Source organism: Macadamia integrifolia, unplaced genomic scaffold (assembly GCF_013358625.1).
Source record: "Macadamia integrifolia cultivar HAES 741 unplaced genomic scaffold, SCU_Mint_v3 scaffold978, whole genome shotgun sequence".
NCBI classification, from domain to species: domain Eukaryota; kingdom Viridiplantae; phylum Streptophyta; class Magnoliopsida; order Proteales; family Proteaceae; genus Macadamia; species Macadamia integrifolia.
In genome coordinates this window covers 185,494-204,871 of record NW_024870608.1, presented here as the reverse complement: position 1 = coordinate 204,871, position 19,378 = coordinate 185,494, and the positions used below count along the sequence as shown (strand labels likewise).

Genomic DNA, 19,378 nt, shown 5'->3' with positions numbered 1-19,378 from the left:
CTTCTATAGTACCCTGCTAACCCTAGGAAACTACGAATTTCACCTACATTCTTAGGTGCCTCCCATTCTACCACAGCCTTTACCTTTCCAAGATCAACTTCAATGCCCTTCTCTGAGACAACATGCCTTAAGAAATGCACTTGTATAAGCCAAAATTCAAATTTACTGAATTTTACATACAACTGATTCGAATAGATCAAAATGTCATCAATGAACACGATGACAAAGTTGTCTAACATATCGTGGAATACTCTATTTATCAACTCCATGAACACTGCAGGGGAATTGGTTAGTCCAAATGGCATAACTAGGAACTCATAGTGTCCATAACGGGTCCTGAAAGCTGTCTTCCTGATATCACCCTCTCTGATCTTGAGTTGATGATAACCAGATCTAAGGTCAATTTTGGAGAACGTGGTTGCACCTTGTAATTGATCAAAGAGATCATCGATTCTAGGCAACCAATACCTATTCTTGATAGTTAGCTTATTGAGTTCCCTATAGTCTATGCACATTCTCATACTCCCATCCTTCTTCCTAACAAAGAGTACCGGTGCTCCCCATGGGGACACACTAGGTCGGATGAACCCTATCTCCAATAAATCTTGTAATTGTTCATTCAACTCCTTCAGTTCTGAAAGTGCCATGCTATATGGAGCTTTTGATATAGGTTCTGCCCAAGGATCAGATCAATAGTGAATTCAGTCTCTCGGTCCAGGGGTAGTCTAGGTAAGTTGTTAAGAAAGATGTCTGAAAATTCTCTCACTACTTTTTCCTCTACCGACTTATTCTCCTCAGTTGTGTCAATCATAGATGCCAAATAAGCCTCACATCCTTGCTCTAGTAATCTTCTCACTTCAAGTGCAGTATCACTAGTTTCTTGGACTTCTTGACTTTTCTCCCTTTGTAAGCAAACTCACCTCCTTCTCGAAGTTTGAATACAATTTTCTTCTCAGCACATAAAACACATGCCCTATAGGCGGATAACCAATCCATACCTAAGATAACATCGAAGTCACGAATCTCTAATTTAATCAAATGGGCAATCATGTCCCGTCCACAGACTTGAATAGGACACAACTCATAAATCTCCTCTAATCCTACCTCACTCTCAGTTGGTGTGCTAACTACTAACTTGTGTGTTAACATTTTTGGCTTGATATTCATCTTAGTGGCAAAAGTGGGGGATACAAATGAATGTGATGCACCAGTATCAAACAAAACATATGCAGGGGTCATCGATATCAACAAGGTACCTGTGACCACTCTAGGTGATGCCTCCTCTTCCTCAATAGTCAGTGCAAACACTTTCCCTTGCAATCTAGCTCCCTGTGGTGCCTGAGCCAGACGGGTGGTGGATAATGGCTGCACTGATCTGGTTGGTCCTACATAGGGGTCACCCGGTCTCCTCTGTGAGCAATTCCTTACAAAGTGACCTATTTGCAGATAGACAAAACACCTTAAGGGGACCGTTTGAGACTGTGCTACCATGGGTCTAGGTGGTGGTGGTGCTTGTCCTGTTTCTGGTTTCTATACTGACCTGAGGCTGCACTAGAATATGTCCCCTTACCAAACCTGCTAGGTGCCACTGTCCTCTTCCCTTAGATGGCATGATAGTTCTCTCTTTGTTTATCCTCAATGGATTTGGCAGCTTGAACCACGTGGGCATAACTGTGGAGGTACTGAGCCACTAACACAACCCCTATAGTGGGTCTTAACCCTTTCTCAAATCTCTTCGCCTTTGCCTGATCCCCTTTCAAATGCTCAGGTGTGAAGAAGAACAACTTCTCAAAATCTTGTTGATGTTCCAATACAGAGTTGGACCCTTGTTTCAACTCCATGAACTCTGTTTCCTTCCTCTCCCTCACACTGTCTGGGAAGTAGTTGTTGTAGAACGCCACTTTAAAGTGTTCCCATGTGAGGTTAGGTTGTAGGGCCACTAGGATGGGTTCAGTGGACTTCCACCATGTATTTGCCTCATTTTGTAGTTGGTAGTCGGCACACATCAGTTTTTGTTCTTCAATAAGGGTCATTACCTTAAATGCCTTTTCCATTCCCTCTACCTATTTGGTGGGTGCCAAAGGGTCCTGCGCAATCCCACCAAGTAGGGAGGCTTAAACTTCTTGAATGTTTCCATCACTTTCACATTGTCCATAGGTATAGGCAGTATGGCTTGGCTCTGTGGTGTCATTTGCCCCTGTGTTAGTGGTACATCAGGTCGTGAGGCATAATGTACATTGGAGCCCTCTGGGTGGGTTATGTGGTGAGCCATTGGTGCTGGGACTTGTTGTGCCTGGGGGATAGTGGTAGGAGCAACGTTAGGTACTGGCTATGTCTAGGGTGGAACAACCTGTGCCTCTCGAGTCTGAAACACAGCACTGATCTGTGCATTTAGACCCGTCATAAACTCCAGTTGTTGCTGTTGCAACCCTTGCATTCTGTTGCTGTTGTAATCCTTGCAACATGTTACCCATAATTGACACTACATCCTGGGTGGAAAGTATAGGTGGGACAGGAGGGGCTACCGGTAATGGTCCCTATAGGAGGTGACCAGGATATGGATATGGAAAACGACGAGGAGCCCAAGGAGAGCGAGGAAGATGGGGAGGATAGTGAAGATGATGGACCTCCATTGCGTCAAGGCCATAGGGTAACTACCCCACCTCCTCCTTACACTTCATCTCAATATGTCGATGGCGCTTCTTCGACCGCACCAAGTGATGCAGTAGGTTGGGATTGGGCGATGCAAGCTATGGAAATAGGTTTTCAGGGTTTGAATACCCGTCTGGACAGCATTGATGATAGGGCCAATCATCTAGACGTATGGACCCGTAGGTGGAACACTTACTTTGGGCTAGCAGATACTACTCCTGTTTCTTCAGTACCACCCAGTGATCCACCCCAGTAGTGGTTTTTCCTAGGTCCTCCTATCTTTCAATCTTGTTCTTAGGGTTGTGATCCTATTATGTTTTATTTGTGCCATTAGTGTTATTAACTTGACAGTTATTCAGCAGGTAGTTAACGTCCATGTAATTTTCTCTTAGTTAAGTCTTGTATTCTCCTCTCTCAAAGTTGTAAGCTGAATTTGTTATTAATGAAATTATCAGTGTTATCGGCTTCTATCTTCAACTTGTCTCCTATGTGTGAACTATGATTTATATACTTATCTTTAAGCTTTTATTTATAACCTAATCACCAATAGTCTTAACATTTCATAAGTTTATGAATTAAAGCACAGTATCGCGCTATGATACCACTCGTTGTCACACCCCGCCTCCACTCACCTGAAGGTTAGCGACATGGACACACACACGTGTCCACCATCCATCCAGGATCCACAATGCAGTACTTTAAGTTCATAAGATTATTAAATGAATTCTAAAATCACATACTTATAATATAAACAAAATATATATCAACAGGTGATTTCTATTGATATTTACCATGTTTATACAAAAAGAATGTTTTCACATCTTAATCATAATTATAGTTATGCCCCCATAGGGCTACATCTATTAAGTACAAAAAGAATCAAAAATAAAAGATGATACTCCCATCCTCAGAGTGCTCCAAATGCACAATCATCGCACACACATCCATCATCGTGCGTAACCAGCACCTTATCCCAGAGGTCGCCTCCATAGAGAGCTGGGACCACGATTACAGTTTCCAAAGGATTTCCTGAATCAACATCTAAAAAAAGGCAACAACAGAGGGTGAGCTTCCATGATGCCCAGTGAGGGTAACACACATAAGCAATCATGACAATCCAAGAAAATGCAACAATACGAATATTCATGCCCGACCACATCAATATGAATGCACTTATATGAGTGCAATGACATGATCCATTTATTATCAAGCAATTCTAAGCAACAATTTCTAAGTCCAAAGGGGGTATAAGTGCTACTACAACGTAGGTGTTATCCCCAGTCATGAATGTACGTTATCAGTCCCCAGGGATACTAGCTAGTTGCGAGTCAGGAGCGTGCTGATTCTGGAACCACATCGTTACCTGGTAAACCCCTATTAATAACCCTCACATGATACCACTACATCGAATCCAACATCGCATGTAGGGTATACTCGTCACCGAATCAAACATCGCGTGAGGGTTTATCACGACGCTGGCATCTTCGCACCTTAGTCACCGAAAATTGTCCCCAACCACAGACCGTCAGACAAGATGATTAGCCAATACATAAACCCCTATTGACAAGGGTTGTAGAACCAGGGTGGTTATCCTAGCCCAATGCATTCTAATATGCAACAACACAATTCAATCACACTCACACACTCACACACACCTTGAGCATGCAGTGCCGCCGGCACCAACCATTGGACACCATGCACCCCAGTCACACACACACACACTCACTTTGAGCATGCAGTGCCACCGACACCAACCATTGGCCACCCTATAGCCCAATCACACACACAGACACACACACACCCTGAGCATGCAGTGCCGTCGGCACCAACCGTTGGCCACCCTGCACCCCAGTCACACACCTACACGCACACATGCACCCTGAGCATGCAGTGCCGCCAGCACCAACCGTTGGCCACCCTGCACCCCAATCACACACACACACGCACACATGCACAATCATAATCCACATTCTCATGCCACATCAACACCATATATAAGGAATAATATAATAATATGCAAAATGATAAAATTTATTCACATATGCATTATGATGCAAGCATTCCATAAAAACACACAAAATCCCCTCACCTCGTGTTCTAGATGGCGGTAGATAGTTGATGGTTTCGTGTTGCGTGTCTCCGTCACTTCTCGGTTCCACTCCTAGTATACATAGTGTTTTTAGGTTATTTTATTATTCATAGAGGAGTGGGACACTAAGACTTGTGCCCTAATTAAAAGGATTAAAAATTAACTTAAAAATGGTTCATCGGTGGATGCTCACTGGTGGATGGTTATCCGCCGGTGAGTTCACCGGTGGATGAATCCAAACGGAATGCACATCCTACAATATTTTCACTGGTGGATGGTTCCTACCTTCACTGACTGGCCGATGACCATCCATCGGTGAAGGTAAAACTGGGCTTTTCTTGCCCAGATCAGCCCTATTGGCCCTGTGGCCCCTGTGTATGCTGGTGGAAATACGTATTTTTCAGTGGGGTGTCATTTTCCAACTCCATTCCCCTTTCTCCTTCTTTCGTATAGTTTACAAATTGGGTTTTGTGGTTTTAGGGTTGGTTTTTCATGTAGGGTATCCTCACACACTTCACTTAGCTTAGGTTTAGTGAAATTAGTGACTGGATCAACACACGGTTTCAAGATACACCCATTTTCCTCAATACACAAGTCTAGGTTAGGATACATTGGGGAAGACTTAGGTTGATCTCATGGAATGGTCATTAATGGCTCATGAAATCACTCTCACACACCATACCTAGGTTTAATTTCATTTTCCCTAACTTAGGATTAGGTTAGGATGTTAGGTCATAGAGGATTTGTTCAAATTCTCAAATCCTAGGGTTTTGGGTAGGGATTTCATAGGGATTTGTCCTTAGACCCAAGGTTGAGTGAATAACCTTGCCAATGTAGGTCTCTTACTCTAATTTCCCTCTTCCATTATGTAGTATTTATGGTTGGGTAGGTGGAATTTGGTTGGGTCTCCATTACTCCCAATAAAGAGTGAAATGGGAAGGAGAGAGAGATAGATAGAGATTTATGTGTGTGTGTGGAGAGATGAGCATATGGGCTTACCTCAAGAATGGAGCCCTAGCCTCCTTCTTCTTCTTCTTCTTCTTCTTCTTCTTCTTCTTTCTCCCTTTCCTTCTTTCTATTTTGGTAGGAGAAGAAATGTATGGTAAGAGCCCTATTTGTAGCCACTTAAGTCCCACTAAGGGCTGTTTGGGGAATTAATGGGTTTTTACCTAATACCGAGTTATTTCGTTATTCAGCACTAACAGGCCCACCTTAGGGTGTCCGGATACGTTCATTTATTCCCCAATAGGTCGTACCAACTATTGGGGGTGGTTTGATGTGCACAGGTGCGAAGATTCGGGTCCCACGGCAAATTAACCCCTTTTCGGCCAGTATTCTCTCCGAAGGGTGTTCACCGGTGGATGCTCCATCCACCAGTGACCATCACCCGGTGAAGGCTGAACTGCTCACTTTGTATGCGATTTCTCCTCTGTTTGAGTGGGTCCTTCTCTAGGGTTTCTAGTGTGTGTGAGGTTCAACTGACCTTTCCCTTCAGGTCTGGAATCCCTTCCAACTACTTAAGCATAGGTAGCAGGTGCAAGTGGGGTCGCCCTTCCTTCCTTGGCAAAAGACGGATGCAACCCAGTGCTCATTGGTATTGGTGTCCTCCTACGTCGCACCTGAACATTAAATAGGAAGTTTTAGGGTTCGGGTATAACAAGTACACTGAAGATTTCCTTTCTATTGTCAGTCTCCTTTTACTTGTCCTAAAAAAATTAAAATTGGTGCAACCCTGAATGAAAAAGAAACCTCACAAATGGTGAATCTGTTAAAAGAATTTATAGAGTTTTCGATTGGTCTTATGAAGACATGCCTGACATTGACGCAAAAATAGTGCAGCATCGACTTTCTACGTATCCAGAGGCGAAACCTATCAAACTAAAGGCTAGAAGAATGTGGCCTGAATAGAGTGAAAAGATTAAAGGAGAAGTAATTAAGCAATGGAATGCAGGATTCTTGCAAGTCATAAAATACCCCCATTGGTTGGCCAATATTGTTCCAGTTCCAAAAAAAGATGGAAAAGTCAGAATGTGTGTGGATTTTAGAGATTTGAATAAAGTCAATCCTAAAGATGACTTTCCTTTGCCTTATATTGATATATTGATTGATAGTATGGCAGTACATGCCTTATTGTCATTCATGGATGGATTTTCAGGATACAACCAGATCAGCATGCATCCTAAAGATATGGAAAAGACTACTTTCACCACCCCTTGGGGGACCTATTGCTATAAGCTAATGCCATTTGGTCTAAAGAATACTGAAGCCACATATTAAAGGGCCGCTAGTGCTATTTTGCATGATATGATTCACAAGGAAGTGGAAGTCTACGTCGATGACATGATTTTCAAGTCTATCTATAGATAGGGGCGTATCCTAACACTAAGAAAGTTTTTTGAAAGAATCAAGAAATTTCAATTACGGTTGAACCCTCAGAAGTGTGTGTTTGGCATAAAGGCAGGAAAGTTATTAGGCTTTCTTGTAAGTGAAAGATGTATAGAAGTGGATCCTATCAAGATTAAAGCAATCAGAGACATGCCTGCACCTCAGACTGAGAAGGAAATACGAGGATTCCTTGGTCACATCCAATACATTAGCCGTTTCATATCCCAATTGACCACTATCTGTGGAATTCCTAATGTCAAGGATAAATTCAAAGGATACTTGTCAAATCCACCAGTTCTTATACCACCAGTAAAAGGAAAACCACATCTGTTATATCTGTCAGTAGGGAAATTCTCAATAGGGTCCATGTTAGCTCAGAAAGATAAGGTAAAAGGAGTAGAACAAGTTATCTACTACTTGAGTAAGAAATTCTTGGAGTATGAAGTTCGGTATACATCATTAGAAAAGACTTACACAACTCTTATTTGGGCAACAAGAAGGTTACAACACTACATGGTGGCATATCCGATTCGCTTGATTTCTAGAATGGATCCTATCAAGTATTTGTTCGAAAAGCTTGCACTCACTGGTAAAATGGCAAGGTGGTTGCTATTATTCTCAAAATTTGACATCACATATGTCAATCAAAAGTTTATTAAAGGCAGGGCAATTGTGGATCATTTGACTATACATCGCACAGAAGATGGAAGGTCATTAAATGATGCCTTTCCAGATGAAGAAATCATGATGGTTGAAAAAGGAAACTCTGTTAATACATGGCAATTATATTTTGACGGAGCATCCAATCAAAGGGGTTATGGGGCGAGTGTGCTATTAATAACACCCGACGAGCTGTATTTGCCTTCATCTTTTCAACTTGATTTTTCATGTACCAATAATATTGTTGAATATGAAGCATGTGCAATTGGTCTAGAAATAGCTTTGACAATTGGGGTAAAAAGGATCTGGGTGTTTGGTGACTCATCCATTGTAATCTGCCAAACTCAAGGGAAATGGAAGACCAGAGATGAGAAATTGAAGCCATATCAAGAATATCTGGAGAAGATCTCTAAGCACTTTGAAGAAATCTATTTTGAATAATTTCAGAGAGATAGCAACCAGTTCGCCGATGCTCTTGTAACATTAGCGTCAATGGTTGAGTGTAGTCCTATGGCCCAAGTAAGACCTTTTTTGGTTGAAAGAAAGGAAAAGCCCATCTATCACAGCTCATTGAATGCCTTGAAAACATATGGAAGATCTTGGTTTGCTCCTATTGTGGACTTCAGCAGGGAAGGGAAATATCCTATGGAAGCAACATCAGGGGAAAAGAAGTTTCTTAGAAAATATGCCACCCAATTCACATTACAAGACTATTTGCTATACAAAAGATCGTTCTATGGAATTCAACTATTGTGTGTGGATGAAGAACAGGCACAGACTGTGATAGAAGAAATACATCAAGGTATTTGTGGGCCTCATATGAATGCAAGAATGCTAACAAAGAAAATCCTAAAATTAAGATATTATTGGAACATAATGGAGGCAGACTGTGTGGATTTTGTTTGGAAGTGCCACAAATGTCAAATATTTGCTAATGTCATCCATATTCCGCCAATGAAATTACACTCGCTCAGTTCCCCTTGGCCGTTCTCTACATAAGGTATTGATGTTATAGGAAAAATTACTCTAAAATCATCAAATGGTCATGAGTTCATATTGATAGCAATTGACTATTTCACCAAATGGGTAGAAGCACAGTCATATTCAGCCCTCACTGCTGTAAATGTGGCCAAGTTCATTAAAGAGAACATCATTTGTCAACATGGGATCCTGCAACAACTGATATCTGACCAGGCACTCATTTTTTAGGACAAGTTGATAAACTTTTCGACAAGTTTGGGATCGGACGGCATAGATCCACCACTTATCATCCACAAAAAAAGGGGCAGTGGAAGCAACTAAAAAGAATATGAAGGTAATTCTCCAGAAGATGGTAGATACACATAGAGATTGGGCGGATCACTTACCGTATGCACTATGGGCAGAATGTTGATTCGAACTTCGACAGGGCCAACTCCGTAATCCCTTGTATATGGAATGGAAGCCATGTTACCAATTGAGATACAAGTCCCCTCTCTTCAAGTCCTCATAGAAAGCAAGCTACCAGAAGGAGAATGGGTACAGGTTAAATATGATGAACTCAATCTGTTAGATGAAAAAAGAATGAAAGCCATAGACAATTTTAAAAAGTATCAGTTGAAAATGGCAAGAGCATCTAATAAAAATGTTCGTCCTCACAACATTGAAGATGGAGATTTGGTTCTCAGAGAACAAAGAGCAACTACACAAGGGGGAAAGTTCCGACCAAATTGGAGTGGTCCATTCACAGTGAAGAAAGTCTTGCTAGGAAAAGCTGCACTATTCATGGATTTGGATGGAGATGAATTGCTAGGTTTGGTTAATATAGATCAACTAAAAAAATATTATGTTTAAGTTTAGGGTAACCACTTGAACTACGTTTGACATGATTCCTCACAAGGGATATGTAGGCAACTTGGCATATTCGAGTGTGGTCTCATCTATACTAAACTCTAAAAGAAAAAATTCTTAGGGCATTGATTGAAAAAAAAATGATGATGAAAAAAAAAAAAAAAAAAAGAACAAAGAGAAAAAAATGTGAAAAAAAAAAGATCCGGAGTTATGTCTTGAGTGTCCAAAAAGGGAAAGCAAGGTTTTAAGATCATCACCTCGCCACTTGGTGCCTTAATTGCTAGATAGCTTGTTTTTCTTAGTAATTAGTTTCTCTATCATCAACGGTCTACAAAAATCGCCAGTTGGCATTATCAGTCACAAGTCAAATCATTCGCTAATTGTGATTCTTTTTGTTCACCTTTCAACCTTAATATCCTATCTTTAGTGTACAAAGTTGGAATTATGATGCAGGACTTATTGGGCCATTAAATAATTTTCTTTCTATTAGAAGTATCTTCTCATAGAACAAAATATTTGTGTGCTTATTGCCATGTCTTGTATATGTTTATTTCATTTTTTTGATCAAGTCGTTCGTCTGTATTATTCAGGAACAAATCAATCATGGCTTACTCCCGTGCAAATACTCTGAATGAGACTCTACATAGGTGGACTATGAACATGAATGTGGATGATTCTAGACTATTGGACGACACAAATCTTCAAATTCTTAGCCGGATTCGCTGCATGGAATTATGCCATAGTTTGCTGATGGAAGTTCCCAAGCATTGGGATTGTAACCTGCACGTGTTCAAATTTGGGTCAGTAGAATGTTGTCCAACTCTAGAAGAATTCAGAACCTGCTTACTCTCTCCACCCAAAGGGAAACTTTTTCGTCCTACTCTGCAAAAAGACTACACTCAAGATATCCAAGAGTTTTTCGGATGAAACATAAAGGAAATGAAGAAGTTCATGGTTTTTCAGAAAGTAGACATCTTTGAAGTAGCCAAAGCTTTTTCTCAATACAGACATTTGGAGGGAACGGATCAGTGGTGTAGATGTAATGTTTATCTATTATGTATGATAGCACGACACTTGTTGCGTTATCCTGGACATGGAGCTGTTCCCGCCATCATCAAAATAGTGTTAAACTTCGAGAAGATTGCAACATTGTTCCTACAATCCTAACTGAAACACTTAAAGGACTGGATCAGATGGTCATTTTTGGGCGATTTGGTATAAATCACTACATGGGTTGTCTTGCTACTTTTCAAATTTGGTTGACTGAGAAGCTACAACTGTTAAGGCCTTTCCAACATAGTAAGCTGATAGCCATCCAGTACCAGACAATGAGAGAAATTTCAGAATTCCACTCAATTGCCAATTGGCAAGAGTACCTTCAAGAGAAAACAGAAGATAATATCAGATGGACTTGTCAGTGGTCACCAATTGAGAATCCTATTATGAATACCTCAGGGTGCAATTATGTTAGGCTGATGGGTTTGACTCACACATCCTTTTATCTACCTACACATCTGCAGCAGCAATATTAGTTACTTCAAATAGATCTAGGAGAAGTAGTGAACTTTTATCCCTTGGAGTAGCTATCCACTAGTGTCATAGATCTACTGGTAGATTTGTGGCAAAGGTAGCTAGTGTAAGGTTTTGAGAAGAAAGAGTTCCGAACATTTAAAGACAGTTGAAGATCTAGCTTTTTGGTTTATTGTACTCCCATGTAACCGTTTTTCGTTTATTGTAAACCTAAGCTTAGAGTTGAAATAAATTTAGCCTTTTCTATCTACCTTCACATGAGTGGTGGGAATAAAAAAAAAAGAAAAGAGAAGGGAATCGTGCATAGCCTAAAGAGAGGAAATAAAATTGCTATAACAAGGCACCATCATCCATTGCATCCTTGCATGGTACATACTAATATATGTACAAACATTGTCAAAAAAAATATATATATATATTATAGGAGGAGGGCAAAAGGGGCATACGTAATCAAAGGCGGGTGGAAGACCAGTTCCTGGTCAGGAGTCCTTGGGGCCTGCAAATGAATCGGATAAGAAAAACATGCATCCATGACATCATTTCCAGGAAAAGCAAAGATAAATGTCCTGGAATCCGTATGACGATGGTCTGAATAAGCAGAAGGTGTACTCGAAGAGGCATGTGAAGGCAAGACACTAGGAGGAATGCTGGGGGCGGAAGCCTCACTGCTAGAAGCCATAGGACGAATAGGATACTGTTGAAGATTTGTGAAGTCAACAAAAAAAATGGTAAGGGGAACACAAACGGTTCCTCTCATGAGATATTCTTGATAAGGAATCGATTTATTAAAAAACTGAATGGCTTCTCGTCCAGCCTTTACTTCTTCCAACAATGTACCTTTAAGGATCCCTGATTATGCATCAACACTGGAGGATTAACAGGAGTTTCTGACGCACGAACCGACCATTGTTTAGGCACTTTCTCTCCAAGATACCAAACCTGGCCTCTGGGTCCTTAAAAAAGAACCCTACGTGTGGTTAAGTGGCTAGCTTCGCTAAACAATGTCACATCAGGAAATGTCGCACTTGCGCATATATTCCAACTTACCTGTATAATAGAAATTTATTAAAATATAAAAAATAAGAAAAAGTAAAAAAGTAATATATGTAATAATGCATGAGTAAATGCATGCATGTTTCACAAATAAAAAAGTTAAAAAAAAATAATAATACATGTAATAATGCATTAGTAAGTACATGCATTTTTCACAAAAAAAAAAAGATAATAAAAATATATATAATAAAAATAATAATAATAAAAAAAGAAAAAAATAAATAAACAAAATAATCATAATAATAAAAATAAAAATAAAATAAATAAAAGGAGTAAGTACATATAATGCTACACTAATGTTTCAATAAAAAAAAACCCCCCAGAGAGTAGGAACAATCAATGACTAAAATACCATTATAAGAATGACATTTCCCCAACAATGCCATAAGTATAACTTCAGTAAAAATATCATTTCCACAACAGTGTCAGAAAGTGTCAAGATGATATAACAAGAATATCATCTCCATAACAGTGCCAGAAAGTGTCAATTTCATTTCAAAATGTCATTATAAGAATAACATTTTCACAACAGCGCCAGAAAGTGCTGATTCCAATACCAAAATATCATTACAATAAATACGTTTCTCCGAACGGTGTCATAAGTGTAACTTCAGTGTTTAAGTGACGCGAAAAGAGCATCATTTCTACAAATAGTGCCAGAAAGTGCCAATTGCATTGTATAGATGATATAATAAGAATATCATCTCCATAACAGTGCCAAAAAGTGCCAATTCCATGACCAAGATGCCATTATAAGAATGACATTTCAGTGCCAAGATGCTTATGAAAATTCTTTTTCTACAGCAGCACTAGAAAGTGCTGATTGCATTGGTCAGATGTTATAATAAGAATATCATCTCCACAACAGCGCCAAAAAGTGCCAATTTCATCCTTGTTTCCATAACAATATTGGAAAATATTAATCTCAATGCCAATTTTAATGTTAAGATATCAATAAGATCAAAAGTATCAAGAAATGTTACAAAGACGTCAATCTGATCAAAAGGGTTGAAGTACGTTATAAGAACGATATCCTTACAATTTCTCCACTGAGTTATCTCTAAGGTATATATTCTCTTTCTCATTAGGATTTAATTGTACTTTGAGATAATTCCCTCATACTTGCATTCTTGGCCAAGTTCAAGACATTTCATATGTGATCCAGTTCTAGTGGTATGATATATCGACACTAGTCAATTGGATGTATGGTGATATTAATTTCTTGTTTTCATCAAATTTTACCGCTAGAGTTTAATTTCTCGCCTTTTTTTTGCATTGCACCTCCGCTATTCCTGAGAAGGATATCGCTAGTACATGCTCTAGGATGACAAAATTTTGTTGTTCTTTTCTTTGCCTTTCGGTTGTTGCACAGTCTCGACCAAAGATGGGCATTCTGTAGACATCAAATTTGTCCCCCCCCCCTCGACAATGATGAATTAAGACATATATTCTCTCTTTCAGAAAGAAGTTGAATTTTTGGCATAAGTTCAGCTTATCCCAGAACTTGTGATTGGTCAAACCCGATTTTTTTTATGCAGGGCGGGTGACCGAAAGTGGTTATTAATACCTTTTTCTGAAATATGACAATCGTGCCTAACATGTGCTCGATTCCTGTATCATTGGAAAGTACTCGGAAATACGGTCCCATTGATATCTTGTATGGAAAAAAAATGGATGACCAGATGTGCCGTAATGACTACTTAAACTTTGAACCAAGTTAGACCAACTCAAACCAACCCTAAACCAACCCAAACGAAACTAGACCAAACCCTGAACCAGACCAAACCTTGAACCCGACTAACCCTAGAACCAAACCAAACCCTAAACCAGACCAAACCCTGAATCAAACCAAAGCCCTAATCTAAAACCCGAAACCCTAAACCAAACCCTAATCTAAAACCAAACCCAAAACCATAAACCCAAGCCAAAACCCTAACCTAAACCCTAGCCAAAACCCTGACCAAAACCCCAGCCAAACCCTAATCTAAAACCAAACCCTAAACCCAAATCAAAACCCTAATCTAAACCAAACGCTAAAACTCAAACCTAAACCAAATCCTAAACCCAAACCAAAACCCTAATCTAACCCTAAACCCGAACCAAACCAAAACCCTAACAAAACCCTAATCTAAAACCTAAAACCATAAACCAAACCCTAATCTAAAACCAAACCCTAAACCAAAACCCTAATCTAACCCTAAACCCGAACCAAACCAAAACCCTAACCAAACCCTAATCTAAAACCCAAAACCCTAAACCCGAACCCAAAACTAAACCAAACCCTAAACTTAAACCAACCTTAAACTTAAACCAAACACTAAACTTAAACTAAACCTTAAATTTAAATGAAACCCCAAACTTAAATCGGACCAGACCAACCCCTATCCAAAACTTACCGGCATACCCATGCCTATTACCACGATAAGACTTCCACCAGGGGCTACTGCCGCCCAGTCTACGAGAGTGGTTGGAGATGTAGTAGGGTGCCATGGATTATTTCCAAGAAGGACAGGGTGACACGTATCCCTTTCAGTACAACAAGGTGACACAGGGGGGATCCATGTAAGACCTTACACGGATTGTGTAAGGACTTACAAATCCGTGTAAGCCCTTACACGGATTTGTGGGGGCCTTACACGGATTTGGCTCCCTTATACGCCTTTAGTCATTTTTACACCCCTACCTCCTCCTCTCCTATAAATAGTGACCCCTGGGTCATTGTAAAACCCCTGCAGAAAGAAAAGAAGAATCCCTGAAGAAAGATTGTCCCAGAGGTCTAAAAAAAAAAAAGAGAGAGAAGAAAGAAAAGAGTCTGTAAGAACCCTGAGCCTAGCTAACTAAGTTGATTGAAGTTGACGGAGTCCTGCCTCATTTTCGGAAGCCCAGGTCGTCTATATCTGGTTAGTACTGAACCTCTGTTCAAGTCTTTTTTGTTTATATTCAATACTTTTATTATGGCACAGATGCTCTGCCCAAATTTCTAGAGTTGATTCAAACCCTAGAAATAAGGTGCGGAAGCTCTGCCCAAATTTTCATAGCTGATTTTAACCCTAAGAATATGGTACGAAAGTCCTGTTCAAATTTTCAAAGCTGATTTTGACCCTAAGAATATGGCACAAAAGCTCTATCCAAATTTTTTGGGCTAATTCCAACCCTAGGAATATGGCGCAGAAGCCCTACCAAAATTTTTGAAGCTGATTCCAACCCTAGAAATACGGTGCGGAAGCCCTGTCCAAATTTCCAGAGCTAATTCCAACCCTAGGAATATGGCATAGATGTCCTGCCCATATTTCCTGAGCTAATTCTGACCCCAGGAATTCGACACGAAAACCCTACCCAAATTTTCAGAGTTGATTCCAACACTAGAAATACGACGTGGAAGCTCTGCCCAAATTCTTAAAAGCTCATTCCGACCCTAAAAATATGGTGCGGAAGCCCTGTCCAAATTTTCAGAGCTGATTCCAACCCTAAGAATACGACGCAGAATTCCTGCCCAAATTTCCTGAGCTAATTTTGATTCTAGGAATTCGGCATGGAAACCCTACCTAAATTTTCAGAGCTGATTCCAACCCTAGGAATACAGTGTGGAAGCCTTGCCCAAATTCTCATAAACCAGAACCCATGTTCTTACCCTAGCATGGAAACCCTATCAACTTTTCTTACCCCAGTGTCGAAAGTTTTTAATGTCTCCAAGAAAGAGAGAAGAAAATTAAATCGTTGCCCCTGAGTCGAGGAGAATTATCTAAAATTTCACCATTTTCATATGTCATTATCATGTAGATATTACATCGTAATTCTATTTGCATGTATAATACATAACTTATCTTCGGATGTATTATTTTATGTGTTTACTGCATAAAATGATGGTTTGTTGTTATCATTTCATGTATTAATTTTAGCATCTGTACATTAAAAATAATTTGTTCTATCATTTTATGTGTTATCGCATGTGTCCCTAACATGAAATAATGATCATAATCGTCATATCATGGGGTGTTATACATGTATGCAGATAAGATAATTGCATTTTTTCATTATTTTATGTAAATTTTATTATTTTATGTGGAATTCTTTTAGGCAAGTTTATGTGTATATATTTGCGTTATTTCATGTAATAGGACTTCCGTGCTAGCTTAGACTATTAAAATTCTCGAGGGATAATATTTGAAATCCAAGCTTCTAGTAAAAAGACCAAAGATTTTGGGCAAGGTCGGTGCCTAACACCTTCCCACACTCGTAACTTGACACGGACCCTTATCTCTGGAACAGACCAAAGTATGAAGTCAAATTCGGGGGTTCCTTCCTTTCATTGGAATCCAACCCCCTATTCAAGCCCGATCCCTCGATTGAAATTGGGCTCTACTATAGGGTTCTAGGCCCTGAATCCTAGATGGTGACTCCAAACATCATGATTTCCCCATCCCCCCTTCAGTCGCCAGACCATATTTGGAGACTTAGTTCACCACAGCTGGTGAGATCGAGCGAGGAGAAGGAGGAGATAAGCGGAAAGGTAAGAAAAAGGGTATTTTCACTTCACTTACAATACCTGAGACTCATCTTTAAGTATATCAGATCATGTAATGTTCTTTCCCTTATAGTTTTCTCTGGTTGATGGAAATTGGTTGATTAAACATCTAATTCACCCTGGTAGTTTAACTATATTGACAGATATTTAAGATTTCAATTATATCCTATTGGATTATATCAGCATTGCATCCTGACAGAGAAGACAAGTTTTGATTCTATTAAGATGGTAGAGAACTTTTGCTTTTCGTTTTTCAACAATGTTGTTAGTGTTATGTGCTCCTTCAACAATGTTAATGAAATCTTAGCTTGCAGTGACCCAAAATTTCTGAGAGAGACTATTAGAGGAGAGGGGTCTAAATGGGTAATATTCCCCTTCTTTGGATCTCTTCTCCTTTTAGACCTTTTGACATTAATAGTTAATTATTCTTTTTTTTTTCTTAATTCTTTTGTGGTTTACAAGTACATTGTATTTGATTGCTATTCAATGAATGTAATAGCTCATAGACAAAAATGGCTTGATGATTCAAATGAAGATGTTATTGCAAAATCACTAAATGCAGGTACTATTGGGAAAGTATCTTATCAATTGCAAAATATTAAAGTGTAATTAGTTATCCTGGGGTTATTTATTTATTTATTTTGCTGGTAAAATTCAGGTTTGGATTTGGAATGTGGATGGTACTTCCAAGACTATGGTTAGAATGCAACTATGATTGGGAGAATCAAAGAGGGAGACATTGATAGGGCTTTGAAGAACAACTATGTTGTTCTCATGAGACTTGGATTCTTTGATGGCATCCTTTCACTTGTAGTGTTTAATATATAGGTGGTAAGTTACCTCTTACATGGTGCACTAATGACTACATAGACAAGTTGCCCCTGAATTCCATGTCCCTAAGGCCACTTACTAAATTTGGCTACCTTGGAAGGACTTATAAGTTCTTCAATGGTGAAACCCTTTATCCTTTTGGTTATGGCCTCAACTACACTCGGTTCAAATACTCAATGGTATCTTCTTCTCATGCACTTCAACTGAAATTCGGAAGGCTCCAACATTGTCGTGATCTCACTTATGAGGATGGTACTGCTAGGCCTCCTCGCCCAACAGTTGTTGTAGATGACATAACTTGTGGCAAAGAATTAGACTTTGAGGTTGATATTCAAGTTCAAAATGTGGGAAATGTGGATGGAGCCGATATTGTCATCATCTACTCAAAGCCTCTGGTAGGCATCAAGGAAACTCATATCAAACAGGTCTTTGGGTTCCAAAGGGTGTTCTTGAAAGCAGGGGAGAACAAGACCTTGAAGTTTACATTTATTGCTTGCAAGAGCTTGATGGTGGTGGACAAGACAGTTTATAAGGTTTTACCGTCCATGGAGAACATGATTGTGATTGGAGATGAAGAGCTCTTTTTACCAGTTCAAATCAATATTGCCTCTTGCCAAAACTAGATGGTTACTTAGATTGTTTAGGTTAGCTTAAGTTCTTATTATTTTGTTTTCTTTTTCTCCAACTCCAGTAATAGTTAGGAGTGGTTATATGTTCTTGAGTTCCTTAGTTTAGTCCTTTGTTACTACAATACAATATGATAGGACCAAACAAACCTTTTTTGTTGGGGAACAATCTCTCCATTTAGTATGGTTAAGGTTGTGCACATTATGATGATAACCAAATGTAATTGATCATGCGTTGAAAATATTCTCCTCTATTGGTTTAAATCTATGATTTTTTTCTTATCTGTTTTCAGTGACGTGTGCACACACAACCACATAGTATGGGGGGTGAGTCCCAATTATACATGTGGGTGGGACACACCAATGTGTGAATGACGATTGACAACACATCTTATATAGAATATATCTCTAATTATTATTTATAGAAATATATTAATTTAAGTAACTAAATAGGGATGTAATTTTTATTTTTTTTGTCTTATTATAAATACCATCAACTGATAGAGTTAGGATAAGCAAACAGTTTTTTCAGACTGATTCCAGAGAATCCAATTGATAGATTAGGGTAACCAAACAGTTTCTAGGACTAATTCTATAGAGACACTGCAATTTTTAAGCTACTACATTGCAAATTTGAGGTGATTTCCCTCTATTCACATTATGGGATTTATTAACTATGAAATATTATGTCTTAGTTTCGTTTTCTTCCTTTTTCTTTTGTCATGACTTTATAATTAAAATGTGGGCCTTTATCTCAATTGGTTGAGTACTTTGCGGCATGAGAAATGAATCCATACCTCAAGAGGACAGTGGTTTGAATCCACCAAGTCCCTTATCAATATTTCATTTTAACCTAATGGTAGTGTCATGGAAATATCTGGGTTGTATACTAGAATAACATAGCAGTTATTTAAATGAATTCCATAATATTTCATTTTAACCTAATGGTAGCATCAATTTTGGCCGTTGGATGCGTGCCGGATACTGTGTTGCGCATCAGACGAGTTCAAATTCTCTATAAGAGGGAAGTAGTTATATCTTTTTGTAATTTTACGGTGATATTTACTCATGAGTTAAACCAAGTTTTCTAATATTAATTGATGAGTTAGATCACATAAGCTCAACAATTGGACAAGTTAGAAAATTGATTAAAGTGACAATTTTACTCGAAATAATATTGACTTTGTTTCAAGTTAT

At 39.1% G+C, this 19,378-nt stretch overlaps 1 protein-coding gene across 3 annotated transcripts in view; it reads left to right on the top strand.

Moving 5' to 3' along the window:
• Window positions 1-18,412, top strand: part of LOC122070708 (putative beta-D-xylosidase) — a 34,832-nt gene extending 16,420 nt beyond the window's left edge. Inside the window, exons 1-2 of one of the 3 annotated variants that reach the window (XM_042634918.1) lie at window positions 17,154-17,286; window positions 17,383-18,412. In XM_042634918.1, coding sequence (XP_042490852.1) covers window positions 17,615-18,178 — 564 coding nt within the window. In that variant the 5' untranslated portion in view covers window positions 17,154-17,286; window positions 17,383-17,614 and the 3' untranslated portion in view covers window positions 18,179-18,412. Of the gene's footprint in view, window positions 1-876; window positions 887-17,153; window positions 17,287-17,382 lie in introns of those variants that run through there. The other 2 variants (XR_006137938.1, XM_042634917.1) reach the window with 2 other exon arrangements.
• The last annotated feature ends 966 nt before the right edge of the window (window positions 18,413-19,378 follow it).